The sequence below is a fragment of the Notamacropus eugenii genome, chromosome X, assembly GCF_028372415.1.
Source record: "Notamacropus eugenii isolate mMacEug1 chromosome X, mMacEug1.pri_v2, whole genome shotgun sequence".
NCBI classification, from domain to species: Eukaryota; Metazoa; Chordata; class Mammalia; order Diprotodontia; family Macropodidae; genus Notamacropus; species Notamacropus eugenii.
Window position 1 is genome coordinate 31,905,132 of NC_092879.1, and position 18,424 is coordinate 31,923,555.

The 18,424-nt window shown below is 41.8% G+C and overlaps 1 protein-coding gene across 1 annotated transcript in view; it reads right to left on the minus strand.

Moving 5' to 3' along the window:
• The window catches only part of DNAAF6 (dynein axonemal assembly factor 6), a 65,778-nt gene that overhangs the window by 14,492 nt on the left and 32,862 nt on the right, over positions 1-18,424 (minus strand). Inside the window, exon 5 of the mRNA XM_072625981.1 lies at positions 16,116-16,212. Coding sequence (XP_072482082.1) covers positions 16,116-16,212 — 97 coding nt within the window. The remainder of the gene's footprint in view (positions 1-16,115; positions 16,213-18,424) is intronic.

An 18,424-nucleotide genomic window follows, 5' to 3' on the forward strand; every position in this document is an offset into this window, starting at 1 on the left:
TTTCTCATCTGTAAAATGAGGGTCATAATAGCAGCTACCTCCCAGGGTTGTTGTGAGGATCAAATGGGATAATATTTATACAGCATTTAGCAAAGTGCCTAGCACGCAGTAGGAGATTAATAAATGCTTGTTTCTTTCCTTTAATTAAATAATAAAAATGAATTTGTTTCATCTCTTTTTTAAATAGTTTTTTTAAGTGATTGCAATAGTAAGGTAACAGGAGTGAACTAATGTTAATTCTCACATGAAAATAGGCAAATGGCTTCTCCATTAAGTATTTAAGCCAGCCGGTTTTTGTTCTCTAAGGTGAGCCTTGTTGTAATGTGGCAGCGACCCGGACTTCTCCAAGTCTATGCCAACAGCACACAATATCTAGTGGGTCTTATTTTTGTTGTTGCTGCTTAGCCGTTTCCAGCCGTGCCTGACTCTGTGACCCCATTTGGAGTTCTCTTGGAAGAAATACTGGAGTGGTTTGCCATTTCCTTCCCCAGCTCATTTACAGATGAGGAAACAAAGCAAAGAGGGTGAGGTGACTTGCCCAGGGTCAGACAGCTAGGAAATATCTGAGGTCAGATATGAACTCAGGTCTTTCTGACTCCAGGTCCAGAGCTCTATCCACTGCAACATCATCTGGCTGCCCTGGTGGTTCCTACACTAAAGTGGAAAGGTTTCAAGCTGGCGTTAGGCAATAAATTCTATGTGTGTTGGACCAAGGGCTACCTTTGCTAAGTGTGCTGAAGATTCAGCACTCAGTAATGGGCTGTTTTTTTTCTCTCTTGTAGCAATCCCCAAAGACAATCTGCTACAGCAAGGAGGGCTGCCTCACCCATCTGCATGCACCTACCCTGTACCTATCTGCACTAAGGAAATCACAAATCCTGATGCATTCTTTAAAGAACCAAGAGCCCCACTGCTCCTGTCAATGGTTTATGGTTGGATCCCACACAATTTGATGTTAATAAGCAATAGACATGAGCTCCTCACTTGACCTCTCAGCACAGATTATAAACCAGGTCTTGCTTGACAGATATTCAAGCAGTGGCTCTGGAGTCAGAGGACTTGGCTTCATAGCTTAGGATCTTGGGCAAATCATTTAACTTCCCAGACTCAGTTTCCTCCTCTGTAAAATGAGGGGCTTGGACAAGTTGGTCCCTGAGGTCCCTTTTAGTTCTAGACCTAGGTGTGACCTCGGGCAAATCACCTCCCCTCCCTGGGCCTCAGTTCCCTCCTCTGTAAAATAAGAGGACTGGACCAGAAGGCTTCTGAAGTCCCTGCCAGCTCTAGTTGCATGATCCTATGAGCTTTGCAGGCATAGCAGAGCTTTTAAGCACAAATCACTGTCTACCAGTTTAGAATGGTACATGCCCAAGCTGGGATGTACAAGCCCAGATCTCTTGCCTCCTACTTCAAAGAGCCCAACGCCAACATGGACCTCTTCTCTCCCAAGTATCAAGCCTGAAAAGTCATTTACTACTGGCACTGGCACGAGCATCAGCACTAACCAGAGAGAAATTCCTTGCAGTGAGTTGAAATGGACCTCATTCAGGTCAGGATGAGGCTTCTCAAATGATTACCCACCAAATACGCAAAGCAGCACAGATTTTGTCCAAAACTGGGCCTACCCTGCTGACAATGGGTTACCAGGTGGCCTTGCATGAAGTGGTAGCGTCAGACAGGAGTGCCAAGGCCACTTCACTGCTCCTCTAGACTTACTACTATGTTTCCCTTAGATTTTTAGAAGCAACTTGGAACAGAAAAATCCCATCTCCATGAAAGAAAGGAAGCAAAGGGGAGTGAGTAGTGGAGCATTCAATCTTTTTATGAATTCTATCAAAGGAGCTGATCTTCACTTTTCATTAGTTGTTCCTAACATTATCTTATCTAGTCTGAGTCAAGGCTCTGCACCAACTTCCCACTCTGCTTTCCCACCTGCTTATTGGACATTTCCAAATGAATGCCCCAAAATGATGCTCATTATCTTGCCCCTCTTACAAAGGTTCCTATTGTCCTAGAAGGCATTGCCACGCTTCCAGTCTCCCAAGTTCACTACCTTGGAATTACCCTTGAGTCCTCAGTTTCTCTTATCCCACACATCAAATCAGACACCAGACCTGGCCACCTCTACAACATCCCTCAGATCTCACTTTTTTTTTTTCTATTTACACAGTCATCACTCCATTTGGGCTCTCACCGTCTCTTTCTTAGACTATTGCAGTGTTTGTTCTCCCCATTCTGAATCCATCTTCCACCCAGCTGCCAAAGCGATTTTCCTTATGCACAGATCTGACCATGTTACTTACTTATAGTTTCATATTGCCTTCTAGGATAAGATATAAATTCTTCTGGCTTTTAAAGCCCTTCAGAACCTAGCTCCAACCTATCTTTCTAGCCTTATTTTGTTGTGGAGTCATATCCTACTCTGTTGAGTCGTATCCAACCCCAACACATTTGGAGTTTTCTCAGTCAAGGTACTAGAGTGGTTTACCATTTCCTTCTCCAGATCATTAGACAGAGGAGGAAACTGAGGGCAAACAAGGTGAAGTGACTTGCTCAAGATCACACAGCTAGTAAGTGTCTGAGGCCAGATTTGAACTCACAGAGATAAGTCTCCCTGACTCCAAGCCCAGTGCTCTATCCACTGCACTACCCAGCTGCCCTTGTTATACATTACTCCTCTTCTAGTATACTATGAGCCAGCCAAACTGTCCTTGTCTCTGTTTCTCACATGACACTCCATCTCCCACCTCTGCGCCTTTTCCCTGGCCATGTTCCACTCCTGGAATGTTATCCTTCCTCATCTCTATCTCATAAAATCCCTCTATTCCTTCCAGACACAACCCAAACACTGCCTTCTACACGAAGCCTTTTCTGACACCAATTGTTAATGCTCTTCCTCCCTAAATACCTTAGACTAATTTGTATTTATTCTCTGTATATTTCTCATGTTTATACTTATTTCTGTACTTGCTGTCTCCCCAGAGAGAATGTAAACTCTGTAAGAGTATGGATTCTTGCATTTTTGTTTCTATATCCTCAGCACCCAGTGCAGTAGTAACTGACCTAGTAGGTGCTTCATAAATGCCTGTTGATCAACTGAACTTGGTCAATAGTAGTGGGATAAAAGAGATTAATCAATGAGTTACAATTTTCTGGCTCCTATGGTAACAGAAGGTCACTGACTATAACATTAAAAAAAAACGGTACCTACCTAAGTTCCTAAAAGTTTGCATTAGTAATGATCCTCTTCCTTTTCTCCCCTATAAGAAATGCCATGTGCCATCCATCCCAGGTGGTTACATGGCAAGGATCTCATCAGTAAGCAGTTAAGAGGTGAAATGAATGTGCTTCCCCTAACTCAGCTAGGACAACTGCCTGGGAAATTTTCATTGCCATATGCAAACCAGAGAAGTTCATAGCTACCTGAACAGCATTGGTACACCAACGAAATAGTAACACAAAGTGTGATCTCCTCTGAAAGCAGCTGCAGATTTTTCTAGTGGGCCTACAGAATTAGTTATAGGGAACATTAAAAAAAATGTAAATAACTCTTGGGACAAGAAAATAGGTCACTTCTAGCTGGGACTTAGCCATCTTCCAAACTGGCAAATCCCCAAGTGTCCTAGTCCAGTTTCTATGAAGAATTCTTATTTTCTTCTGTAAGTAACAAGTTTATAAAAGTTGTACTGGAATTGACATGCCACTCAACTCTGGAATCATACTACTCCTTACACTCAGCATAGGGGTAATGTTCAGCTTGTGCCCCCATCGAATACATTTACTACTCACTGACTCATTTGTTGGTGTTGTTTGTCCTTCATTCTCAAAGAATACCATGACATCAGAAAGATGATGCCATGAGTTGCAAATGAATTGGATTAAGAATCATAAATCAAATAGCAATGTATTTAATCAGAATTGGAATTTCATTGCTCATTCATGTCCTATCCTCTGTGACCTTATTTAGCATTTTCTCTGCCAAGGTTTGCCATTTCTTTCTCCAGATCATTTGACAGATGAGGAAACTGAGGCAGACAGGGTAAAGTGACTTGCCCAGGGTCACAAAGCTAGTAAATGTCTAAGATCAAATTTGAACTCAGGAAGAAGCATCTTCCTGACTCCAGCCTCAGTGCTCTATCCACTGTGCCACCTAGCTGAATCAGATAGTAAAGTAAATAACAGAGGAAAATCAAGCAATGAGGTCATTCTCAATCCCCCATATTTAAATGAGGTACAATTTCCATTAGATTTGTGTGTCCCTAGGAAAGGGAACACAGCCCCAAAGCTCCAGTCAAGTACAACTTTCAGCATGAAGCCTTTCCCTACTTTATCCAATTGCTGGTGCCACCCTCTAAACCTCCTGTATCTATTCCGTACAAACTTGTATGTACTTTTGTATATCAGCCCCTAGAATGTGACCTCCTTGAGGGTAAGGATTGTTTTGATTTTGTCTTTAAAGTCCCAGAACCTAGCACTGAGCCCGTCGTGTAGCAGGCGTAGAATATGGGCTCGCTGACTGACTGATCAGTCCCTGTAAAAGTCCCTATCCAAGGTGCCATCTACCTTGTGTAAGGGCTGACAAATGCCTTTGACCTAAGCCTGCATGGCTTTGTCTCCCACAGCTGCTTGGCATGGTCTGTACCCTCTCCTGCACTCAGCTCACCCTCTATAACCATCGTTAGATGAAACAGAGCTTCTGCTGCTTCTCCACGATCATCCATTGTTCTGGTAGATTCTTAACTGTCAAACACTGAGGCTCAGCTGCCTTTTGCCTTGCCACTGATACTGCTGCTGCCTCTGACTATCCCTGCTACCGCTGCCCCTGCCCCTGCCCCTGCCACTGTTGCCCCTGTTGCACTCAGGAGCCCGTGCCTACTCTTTAGGGTGACACTGCTCAGACCCCAAACCTCAGACTTATCTCCATTCCTCCACTCATTAGACTGAGCTCCTGGGGAGCAGAGCGTGCTTTCCTTTCCTATGTGCCAGGGGCTTTGCACACAGTAATCCCTTCATTCATTCCTTCATTAAATAGATCCTCAGCTTCTTTGTTAAACGTCACCCTTCTCTTACGGACTCTCCCAGTTCACTGTCCTCAGTCAGGCAGTTAAATTCCTTTTACCTCTTCTCTGCCTCAGGCGATAGGTAGGACATTCCTTCTGCTCCCACAAGGTTCAGACTTCCCCTTTGGTTTGTCAGCAATTGGGGATAAACACAAATGCCCTTTCAAATTTCATCAGGCCCCCTGGATAGCCAGTGCCAGGCCACGTAAATGTCCTAGTAGCTCTGGGAAGCCTCCAAAAAGTCCAGGAAACAATGGAGGAGAAAAGCAAACCCCAGGGTGTCATTTCTGCTACCAGGACAAAGGTCCAGGTTCCCCTTTCACAATGATAGTTACAAAACACTTTTATGTTACCCGTGATCTCATTCGATCCTCCTAGTAGCTCTAGGAAGTACATAAGACAGTTACTGCCATTTTACAGATGAGGAAACTGAGTCAAGGACTAGTAAGCTAGTAAGAATCAGAACTTGAGCCAAAGTCCAAAGTGATTGTTGCATAAATGTGAGTTGTTATTCATACATATTGTTGTTGTTGCTCTCCCCTGGGGTCACAGTTCAGAGTTCAGAGGCCCCTCAGAGGGGCTCTCAGCTTCCTCTCTGGAGGTAACAACTCCAGGTACTGTCATTCTAGGCTTCCATGTAGCTCTTGTTTGCACAGCTGGTTCCGGTGGATAGCTTTGGAAAGAGAAAACTGGGAATCTCAGGGAAACACAGCAGTGTTGTTATAATGATAAATATTTATAACATCAATTAGCTAATTCACTCAACCAGAAATAGAGACACCATATAATGACAAAGTAAAGAAAAAAACTTTTTAATACTAGAAAGTATAGCTCTTAGTTTGCCTGTGAGAATTCTGCTTTAGTGCTCTCCCAGCCTATTCTTAGCTATTGTGAGCTCTCTGTTTTACTGTTAAAATAACAGATTAATCCCAGAACCTAAATCACAGAATTGCAAAAGTGGAAGTAACCTCAGAGGCCATCATAATCCAAACCATGCTCCAGAAAGGACTCCACATGACAACCAACCGACAAATGGCCACCCAGACTTTGCCTGAAGCTGGCCAGTGAAGTGACCCTCCCAGTCCCCAAAAATAACCCGCCCCATCCCATTTGGGGAGAGCTCTAGCACTCAGGCCTAAATGTGTCTCTTGCTCCTCATTCTACTCTCTGGGACCAAAGAGAAACAAGTCTAGTCCTTCTCCCAGAAAAGAGTTCTCAAAATACTTCTCATGGAATTTTAGTTATTTGTTCTTCATTTCTGATAGAATCTAGAGCGGGAAGAGACCTTAGAAAACACTGAGTCTAACCCTGTCATTTTACAGATGAGGAAACTGAGGCTTGATGGGGTTAGATGATTTGGCCAAACTAGTAATCGTCTGAAGCAAGATTCTAAAACCTAGGTCACACCAACTCCAAGGCCAATGTCCTCCACACCACATACTGCCTCTTATACACAGTTATCATGGACCCCTGGAGCCTTCTACTCTCTAGGTTAAACATTTCTAGCTCTTTCAGTAAATCCTCCTCATATAGCATAGACTTAGGATACTTCGTATTTTGTTTGTTCACCTATGAATGATCTGGAGCTTAGTGGTGCCCTTCCTAAAACATGGTGCCCAAACTGAACAAATACTCCAACTATGGTCTGATCAAAGCAGAAGACAAAGGAATTTTCTTTCGTATTGTTGAAAGCTACCCCTCTCTTAATATAACTAAGCTTGTAGTCCATTATAATGCCAAGCAAGGTCTTTTCAAAACAAATTATCTATGCATGCCTCATCTTGTGATGTATGAAATCAATTGGTTTTTAAACCAAGCGTAGGTAGGACTATGCATTCAATTTCATTTGATTAAGTTTGGCTTCATGTTCCAGCTTTTTAAGATCATCTAGGGTGTTATCAACTCCTCCCAACTGGGTGTCACCTGCACATTTGGTGAGCACACCATCTATGCCCTTAAACCAAGTCATTGATAAACATGTTCAATGGCTAAAACTTAAGCAAACTCTGTATACAGCGTTTACCTTACCTAGCAGCTTAGTAACCATGAAAAAAAAGGAAATCGTTAGCCAAATGGACCCTCTTCTTTATGATCCCTAACTCTTTCCTAGATGTTCACTAACCATCTCCTTAAATAATCCATTAGAGAAGTTTACTAGGAATCTGAGTCAAGCTTGTTGACATATAGATTACAGACACTATTCTCTTCTCTGTTTTGAAAATCAAGACAAACTTCTGCAGTCCCACAGGAGCTCACCCATTCTCCAAAATCTCTTGGCTATGGCCAGTTGTGGCTCAGCAGGCACATCTGCTAGTTCTTTTCAGCACTCAAGACATAGTTCATCTGGACCAGAGAAATCAAATTTCATTCAAGGCAACCAGATGTTCTCTCATCTAGCACTTGATTCCAGTTGTCTGGGAGTTCCCCATAGGCCTGTTTTGTTCTATTATCTCCAGTCCAAAGGTCATTCTCCTTGGCAGAAGCAAAAGCAGAGCTGAACAGCTGGACTTTCTCTCAGCTATCAGTCATCACTGTCCCATCTACTCTTGGCAGCAGGGGGTCCAATCCCTTCTTTAATTTTCCTTGCTCCCCAATATAGCCTTAAAAAGCAAACAAAACTTTGTGTTCCTTAGCACTCCTTGCCAGCTCATTCTGAGCTTTATCACTCTTGATCCAATTTTTTAAAATGTTCTGTTCCAAATTTTCTCCTTCCCTTCACCCATATGCATAATACCCATTATGCATATGAAGTCCAGACTGTTCTAAAAGGACCATACCAGCTGCAGGCACTCACTAGTTGGGTGACCCTAGACAAGTCACTTCACAGCTGTCTGCTTTAGTTTCCCCACAAATGTAAAATGGGGATAATAACAGCACCTACTCACAAGGCTGTTGTAAGAATCAAATGAAAAAATATTTGTAAATCACTTAGTACAGCGCCTGGCCCACTGTAAGCATTCTATAAATGTTTGTTTCTTCCCTTTTAGAACTCTTTAGAACTTATCCTGTTACCTGTCTTTGGTTTTATCATACATACACTACATACACACACACACACACATACACACATACACACACACACACACACACATACCATATATTCTAAGTTGTTGTTTCCCATCTGTCTCTTTAGACAACTCCAGTTTTTCCTCCTCATCAGAACTGCTTCCCTTTGGGGCTTCAGAGTTCATTTTCAAGAGTACCCCATTTCCCTGTAAAATTCTGGGTTGTGGGATCCTACCTCTCCTTCCTCTGAACCCTTTGAAATCTATTCTCTGCCAACCTGGGATGAACGTTTTCCTTCTCTACTAAAAACTCAAAGAGGTCATGGTCATGTCCCCCAAAGTGGGGGGCACACCATTTTCACTCTAATAGCCAGCTCTTTCTGGTTGGTGAGAAATGGATGCAGCTTGGAATTTCTCCTTGTGGGTTCCTTCATCTTCTGCAGGATAAAATGATCATTAAGGCAAGTCAAGAAAGCCTTAGCTGTTGTGTTTTTGGCAGAGAGCACGCTCCAGCGGATGTGGAGATAATTGAAGCTCTGTGTCTCAGCTCTGTCATGCCTCTGCCTTCAGGATCTGAATTCCCCAGTTTGTTGCCTGCTTCTGCCAAGAGACTCCCTTATACACTTGGGTGGCAAAATCATTTCTGTTTTTACCTCTGTTGATCTTTACCTAAGTGTTTCTCCCCTCTGGCTCCTCAGTCTTCTCATATAACTATATCTTCTTAATATACAATGCTGTATCGCTCCCCCTTTGACCAATCCTATTTTAAAAATAAGTCATACCCATACAGAGCCATGTTCCCACTAAATTTCTTTTGTGCCAAACCAAAGATACCTATCTTGTAAAATTCGCCTCCTTGCATTGGGAACTCTATTCCATTTTGCTTGTTACTTAAATTGCCTGTTTGCATATAGATTTTGAGGCTATGGCTTTTACTACTGTCTCCTTTCTTAGATTTTTACTCCTGAGAACCTCTCGGTGTCTCAACTACTAGTCTCCTTCCTTAATTGCAGCTGTTCTCAATGGTGTCTAGCTTGGTAGACAAATATAGGAGGCAGTTTTTTCCTTCTCCCATTCTTTTCAGTTTAAAACTCTTTTGATTAGATTTGCAAAAGAGTTGGCAAATACATCTATACCAGACTTTGGTTGGTATACTCCATCCCAGGAGTACACCAGAAACCTCTACCCAGGAACATCTCATTCCTAAATTTTAAGCAGTGGTTACAAAACTCAAACCTCCCTCATAGACACCATTTTCTTAACTGGATTTTATCTCCAAAAGCAGCTTTCCTTTTCTTTATCCCTTGCTTTCAAAAATTGGCAACAGGGATGAAAAAATCCCATGCCTCTATGGGCTTCAGTTTCTTGACTAAGCCCTCATGAACTTTGGTGATATGTTCTAGGTTCCTTCTGGCAATATCTTTCTGCTAGTGTGTATCACCAGAAGTGGGTAGTAGTTATCCATTTTTGACAAATTTTAGGAGGTTCTTCATTGTCTTCCATGGGAGTAATGGCAAAACTCTATCAAAATGCTGAGCTATACCCATAAACAATTCAAGTCTCCTCGTCCTGGGACATCACTGGCCATACCCAAGACTTCATGATGTCATTGGTTCTGTCCAAGGTACCATGAAGGGTACTCATCCAATTAACCTCTCCTACTACATCCAAGCCATCTCCAGTCATCCTGATCTATATCTTGCTACTGGACCCCGATGGCTGCAGAGGGGAAAATGAAGCTGGTGACTTCGCACAGCCCCTGACCCACTCCCCACACTTACATCCAACTCATTTGCATGTCATGGTATCACTTCCCTGATGTCATGGTCCTCTTCCAGAATGAAGGACAAACAACAACAACCCGAGAATGAAGTCACCCAATTGTCCCCAGGCTCTTGAAGCTTATTCTTTCCATACTTTGAAATCAGTGTCCCTATATACCTTTTTCTGCCATCACAAACTTTCCTGTGCCTCCATATCCAGCCTCTCACTGGGCACACTGCAAATGCTCTCATTTAAGGCTCTTTGGTTTACATAATCCCTGTGCCCAAGTACCAGGCAATCCAGGACCTGTGGGCCAATCAAAGCTGTCCTGGAAACGTCCATTACTGACAGGGGGATCTTTGTTGTCCCTTATTACAGATGTAAACTAATAAAAGTAAAATAATAACATAAGACAACTTCCAGTTACTTGTCATATACTGCCTTGGGACACATCAGCCTGGTTATCAGGTCTAGAACTACGTCAGGGGTCTTGTTCCACACCTGAGCACTGGAACACTCGACTGTTCCTATTTCTCTAACACTACTACTGCATTTCCCCTTTGAGTGTTCGTTCTATTTGTTGTTTTCCTCCAGTTGTGTCCAATTTTTTATGACCCTGAGCATGACAATACTGACCATAGCATTTTCCTGGCCAAGATATTGGAGTGGTTTGCCATTTCCTTCTTTAATGGATTAAGGAAAATAGAAGTGACGTGACTTGTCCAGGGTCACACAACTGGAAAGTGCCTGAGGTCACATTTGAACTCAGGTCTTCCTGACTCTAGGATCACAATTTTATCCACTGGGTCATCTAGCTGACTCCATTTTTTCTACTAAATACTACCTAAAAGCAACTAGAGGGTATAGTGGATAGAGTGTTGGGCCAGGATTATGAAAGACTTGAGTTCAAATTCAGCCTCAGATACTTACCAGCTATATGACCCTGGACAGAGGAGAAAACAAAATGGAGAAAACAAAAGCACTTACCTCCAACAGTTGTTGTGAGATATCAAAGGAGATAATATTTGTAAAGTTCTTAGCACATAGTAGGTGCTTAATAAATGCTTATTCCATACTCCACTAGTTAGGAAGTGTGGAGGCAAGGGGTGACTGAGAACTAAAGGTCACAGGTTTCTACCTTGTATTCTTCATGAACATACAGCCTGATTTGAGATGTGATGTGTGAGCATTTTTCTTGGCTCAAACCTGAACCTTAGAGTCCAGCTGGACTAGCACTGTCACAATGTCTTCAATTTATACTCTGCTCTCTTCTCACATCAGTTCCCATGGGTTCAAATACCATCTCTATACAGATGACTCCCAGATCTCTATATCTAGACCTAGTTCCTCTCCTGAGCTCTAGATTCACATCCTCAGCTGCCTTTTAGACACCTTGAATTGGATGTCCCACAGGTATCTCAAAAATAACATATCCAAAACAGAACTCATTATCTTTCCCCTCAAATCCTCCCTTCTTTTATTACAGAACCACCATCCTCCTGCTATCATACTCAGCACATATATGCAATCTGTTGTCAAGTTTTGCCATTTCTACCTTCACAATGTCACTCCATATGATCCCTTCTCTCCTCTGACACTGCCACCATCCTGGAGCAGGCTCTCATGACCTTATGTCTGGGACTAATGTCTGCTGGTTGGTCTCCCTGCCTCCACTCAGCTCCCAAAGTGATCTTTCTAAAGTACAGGTCTGATCATGTCACTCTTCTACTCAATAAAGTCCAGTGGTTCCCTATCCCCTCCAAGATCAAATATAAAATGCTTTGTTTGGCACTTAAAGGCCTTCACAACCTTCCTACCTTCTTACACTTGTGATCCAACCACATTGGCCTACATTTTCCTCTGATCTTCCTAAAAACAAAGCACTTCTAGAAGCTAGCCTTTTGTAGTAATGGGAGATGATGTCTTTTTGTCTCAATGGCCTCAATTAACTATACCTAAAATTGCCTCTGTATGAATGATTCATCAGCTTGATTTCTTAAAGGGAGTTACACTGTCTTAAAGCAATAAGTTAAATACAATTAAGCAATTTAACTTTCATTTTGATATTTTTAAAGATTACATTAGGGAAAGAGAAAGGTCCAAGGGGCAAGTGCTAGGAGGTGACAGGAGGGTATCAAAGGCACAAGTAGAAAGGTTAACATTGGCTCATCCCATGAGAATGGGGCAAAAGAGAAGAGAATAAGGGATGATGCTGGGGAGATGTAAAGAATGGAACAGAGAAGTAGAAACTTGCAATAGTTGTTGAATTCAAACCATGGATTCCTCCCACTATCTGCCTCTTCCAGCCTACTCACTTATTTCTGCTAAACAAAGGTAGAAGTCAACAAAACTGAGCTGACTGGGTCTCTATGAATTTGTGTTTTCTAAATTATAACTGGGTCCTTACTTCAGTGAGGTAGTCCTTTTATTCCTCCCTAATAGATTCTGTTTTGTACTCCCCTCAACAACTGTACCAAACCTCAGGCATCCCACAGGCCCCTCTGCCCCCACCCTCTCAGCTGAGGACCAAACCTAAAATATCACTGAGAAAAACAGAGTCCATTCCTCGAGAGCTCCCTCTTCTCTCCTTTTCCATGTCTTTGATGAAGAGGTAGACCATTCTTCTTTTCAAGGCCAATCCCTCTACAAGTACCCTTGATCTCATCCCCTCCTGTCTTCTCTAGCAGTCATAGCCCCACACCAATCTTTACTCTCTCCCTGTTTATTGGCTCTTTCCCTGTTGCCTATATATACCCCCAAGTCTCACCATCCTTTTAAAAAAAACCCTCACTAGACTCTGTCCTCTCCTCGAGTTATTGTCCTTCATCTCTCCTCTCTTTCTCAGCTAAATTCTCAGAAAAAGCTGTCTACATGGCTCATTTCCACCTCTACTTTTCTTGATCATGTCTTAAGATTTTACAATGTTATTGTATAGCTCTGGCTAAAACCAGAAATTAAGGGAAATATTTACATTGTGACTCAATGATTCTGAAAAGCAATATGGAGCTATGTCCCAAAGTCACTAAACTGTGCACAACTTTTGATCTAGCAGTATTACTACTAGGCATATACTTCAAAAAGATCAAAGGAAAAGGAATAGGACCTATATGGACAAAAATATTTAAAGCAGCCTTTTTTGTTATATCAAAGAACAGAAAACTAAAGGGATGCTTTTTATGTACAAATAAGATATATACAGGATAAATTGGAGATAATCTCAGAGAGAAGGCACTAGCATTAATGGGGATCAAGAAAGGCTTCCTGTAGGTGGGATTTTAACTGAGACTTGAAGGAAGTCAAGGAAATCAGGAGGGGAAGATGAGGAAAGAGAGATTTCAAAGTATGGGGGACAGCTAGAGAATATTAATAGAGTCAGGAAGTATAGAGTTTTATGTTAAGGACAGCAAAAACGTCCAGTATCACTAGACTGAAGAAGTACATGGAGGTGAGGAAAGTGTAAAAAGTTTGGAAAGGCAGAAAGAGACCAGGTGGTGAAGTCCTTTAAATGGACTTCAAATGGAGGGTTATATATTTAATCCTGGAGGGGAAAGGAGACTACTAGACTTTATTGAGTAGGGGAGGTGACATAGTCAGATCTGCACTTTAGGAAGATCACTTTGACAGCAGAGTGAAGGACAGACTGGAGTGGAGAGAGACTGGAAGCAGGGAGAGACTGAGGCAGGGAAATTCCTAATCAGCAGGTACTGCACTAGTCCCACACATGAGGCAATGAGGGCTAGCTCCAGGATGGTGGTAGTATCAGAGGACAGAAGGGGGAGTATATGAAAGATGTTGCAAGGGTAGAATCTACAGGGCTTGGCAAGAGTTTGGATGGGGTGGTGGGATGAGGGAGAGGAGGAGGAATCAAAGATGAAACCTAAGGATGACTAGGAGGATAGTGATGTCCATAACAGCAATAGGAAAATTAAGAAGATGGGAGGGTTGCAGAAGAAAGATAATGAGTTTAGTTTTAAACATGCAGAGTTTAAGATGTCTATGGGACACTCAGTTGGAGATGTCCAAGAGGAAGTTGGAGATGTGAGACTGGAAGGCAGGAGAGAAGTCAGGGCTAGAAAAACAGATTTGAGAATCATCTGCATAGAGATGATCATTGAACCCATGGGAACTGATGAGATCACTAACAGAAACAGTATATAGAAGGAGAAAAGAAGAGGAGTCAGGACAGAGCCCTGTGGGACACCCAGAGTTAGTGGCTGTGACCTAGATGAAGGTTATAACCTTCATATATACACACATATATATACATATGTATGTGTGTATGTATATGTATATGCATGTATATATGTATATACACATATGTAGGTGTGTATATATACATGTAGGTGTGTGTACATATATACATATACACATACATATAATATACATATATACTCATATACACACATACACAACCATATACATATGTACATACATATATCTGAGGAGAAGGTTATAGGAAATGGGAAAATTGAGGAACAGGGTAATATTGGCAGTAGGTGCAAGGGACTTGAGAGAAGAAGACTGTGTACAGTTGACCAAGGAGTGATGGGAAGGGGGAAGAAGGTAGCTAGTGCAGGGGTGACTCAATATCTCCTTGGTCTGAGTGCTTAAGTGGGAGCTGAGGGCCTTTTCCCTTTTGTTTTAAAGACTTTTGGAGAATTCAGATGTTCCCAAGGAACGTCTTGGGTAGAGGCAAAACTGCCAAATCCTGATGCTCTTAGAGTATGACTTGACCTGATCTATGTAAATCCAGAGCTCTGGGTCTGGCATACAGGAGGCACAAGGAAAGAGCTGTGTACTGTACAGTGCTTTATAAAGATGCACTCTTCTCTATATTATTTAGACCACAATATAGAAAGGAAGATGGACATGAGCTTTCTGCCTGATCTGCAATGCTGATACTACATGTCAAAACTTGTAAAAGGACTTATAATTCCAAACATTCTCCAAGCTTGACCTCAACCTGGCATTTCTTGGCCACTGGCACGGTGGCTGGGCATTGATGAAGCTCTACAACTTGTTACACTGGTCCTTCAAAGAAGTATATGGGATGAATCTTCACTCTTCCTCTCTGTATATAAATTGAGAGAACTCACATTTAAAAAAAATCTCTAAATGAAAAGAAATACACAAAGAAGGGATAAGAAAGCCTTAAAAATAAAATTGTTGGTCCAGACTGCCTATCTGTCATGTAGTAGAATCCATGAGTCAATAAGATGATATCAGAAAAGAGTCTAATGAGAGAAAATTGAGTCCAATGGTATTATCTGTCTTAATGGGACAGGAGCCATTCATGAAAATGTATGAGTCTAGATGTATAAGTGTAAATCTTGTCTGTATATATTTTGTCTATATGTATAGGTACATGTTGGGCATAGTAGAAAAATCACTGAACTCTTCATTCTTTCAACCTGATCAAAAGATGTGGGTTTGAGTCCTGGCTCCAAGATTTCATCTCGCTCTCAAATTTCATATCTTGATGACTATGGGCATGTCACTTTCTCTTTCTGAGTCTCAGTTTCCTTATCTTTAAAATATGGATTATCACATTTGTATTCTTCACATCCTTTCTTTCTCCTATTCTTTACCTTGAATGGGTGTATCTCACTCAAAGTGAGGATGTGAGAACCTTAGTCTGAAAGGGCCAGGGTCTCCCAGTGCATCCTGGGCCATCTCCAGCCATCCTGATGAATATCAGGTCACTGGACCCACATGGCTCAGGAGAAGAAAGTGAGGCTGGTGACCTTGCACAGCCTTCCCTCACTCAAATCAAAGTCAACTGCAAGTCGTGTCATCATCATCTTGATGTCATGGTCCTCTTCGAGAATGAAGGACAAACACAACAACAACAGCAACAACCTTTACCTCCTAGGGTGGTTGAGAAGAAAGTGTTTTTTAAGCCTTAAATCCCTATAGAAATATGACTTATTATAACAGTATATGCTATTTCTCCTGTAGACTTGTCTAGATGATAGAGTACTCACCTCAGAATTGGAAAGAATTGTGTTTAAATTCTGCTTCTGACTAACACTTGACTGTGTGACTCTGAGCCAACAATAATCTCTGTACCCCAGGCAACTTTCTAAGCCCATAAATTTCAGCATTGGCTCTGATCCATGTAGGTAGATGGAACTTCCATACCAGGAGTTCCCTATAGTGATGAACTCACACAGCTGGTCTAAGGAGGAAAAAAGTTTTTAAGCCATTTGATAGTAGGGACTGATAGAAACGAGACATCCAGAAATTGGATTTCTTTTGTATGCATATCTGACATCAGGATCTAACTCACCAAGAGATCCTCACAGCACGCTGTAGAAGGGTCCTTTCTGGTCATGCCCAGGAATACATCTTCAGCTCCCACATGCTGTTTGAATATAATGTCATATCTGAAAGAAACAAAACAAATGATAATTGAGATCTATAAGCTAACAGCTTTCAGGCATAGAGTAGAAAACCAAGACTGTGCCTGTGCGGGGAAACTGTATGACAAAACTAGATCTGGAGAAAGTACTAACAGAAAACTAGGGAACAGTTTTCCCCAAATAGGCAGCTAGGTGGTGCAGTGGATAGAGCACCAGTGTAGCAGTCAGGAGGACCTGAGTTCAAATTTCATGTCAGATACTTGACACTCACTAGTTGTGTGACATTGGGCCAGTCACTTAACCCCAATTGCCTCCCTCTGGGTCATCTCCAGTCATCCTGATGAATATCTGGTCACTGGATTCAGATGGGTCTGGAGGAAAAGTGAGGTTGGTGACCTGCATAGCCCTCCTTTGCTCAAAACAAAGTCAAGTGCAAGTCATGTCATTATTTCTCTGATGGCATGGTCTTCTTCGGCAACAAAGGACAAACACACAACAAATATCAAGGTGAGGAGAAAAAGTGTTAAATTCAGGGCTTTAGTGTATAGTGGATACTTGGAGTCTGGAAGACCTGAGTTCAAACTCCACCTCAGACAAATACTAGCTGCAAATCATTTTACCTCAAATTTCTTCCTCTGTAAATTGAAAGGATTGGACTGAATGGCCTCTACTATCCCTTTCAGTGCTTGCACTATGATTCTGTGACCCTCTAAGAAATAATGGACCTTTAATTGGTACATACTAGATCATTTTGGTTTACCATTGGAAGCTACCACACATCAGTTTAGAGATCTAGCTTATAGTGGCTGCTTTGATGTCTAATTGGCATTTGTGTCTGGACAGGGAGCTGTTTGGGTCAGGGGCAGGTTGGGAGAGGAGGTCTTGTCCATAGCACACTGTCTGTTTTTGCTTTCTCCCTTTGAACTGTGTGTAAATGTGGCAGAACTGGAAAATAAGACTTTGATGTTATCCTAGAAATTAATGGGCTACTGCTAATGCCATTTGGCTATGAGAAAAGCCTGGGAAGATGGAAATCAGTGCCATTTCAAGTTATTTTATCTTTCCATTCCCATATATCAAAATACCATTTAGAAATTTAAAAGATTTTTAACTTAGTTTTCATGATAATCAACTTGGCAAACAGATGGCATTTCCTGTGTTCAAATGGATCTCAAATTAGCATGCCTGTTTTTAGTCATTTCAAATTGTAAAAGCCATAATAGTACTAAAGTAGCTTTAGCAGTGGGCCATTTTTATTGAAGATGTCAGTCACCCTGTGCAAATAGCATCAGGAGTTCATTATCTTTCTATTGCTTAAACAAGATAACACATATAAAAGTGCTTTGCAAACCATGAAAAGTTATGTAAATGTCATCTACTATTATTATTATTGCCTCAGGGCCATAACGGGAATGGAATTCAGACTACATAGATATATCACTCCTGGTTCCCCAATCCTTTACTAGTACACCATTAGGAAAGGAATTAGAAAACAAAGGATTAGAGGATCATAAATTTAATGCTAAATACAACTCTTTCATTTTGCATATGAAGAAAATGAGACAGAGAGAGGTTAAGTTCCTGGCTCAGGGTCACACAGCTAGTAAGTGTCTGAGACAGAATTTGAACCCAGGTATGCTGACAAGGCAAAGAGAAAGTTGCATCAAAGGTTTAGGGAGACCCTTTTCCAGACCAAAAGATATTCACCTAGCCCTCAACTCAAAGAGATGTTTGTGGTGATAGAGCTAACGATAACACCTTGGAAATCCTGACACTAAGGACTGTTTATCCACAATAATCAATTGATCAATCAGTAAGCATTTATTAAGAGTTCATTATGGATCAGGCACTGTATTGGATACTGGTGAGACAAAGACAAAAACAAAGAAGTCTTTGATCTCAGGAAGCACAAAGAGACAACATACAATGGGTACATATAAGATACATACAGAATAGATCAAATGGTAGCCTTTGAAGGGAAGGTGCTAGCAGCTGGGAAAACCAGCACAATCCTATTCAAGAGAAGGCACCTGAACCGAGTCTTAAAGGAATCCAGAGATTCTAAGAAGCCAGAGTTAGGAGGGAGACAATTACAGGAATGGGGGTCAGCCAGTGGGAGATGGAGAATCACACGTTAGAAAGAACTCCTAGGCCAGTATGGCTGGACTACAGAGTGTGTGTGGAGGAGAGTAATGTGGAAGAAGACAGGAGAGGAAGGGGAACTGTTGGGAGCCAA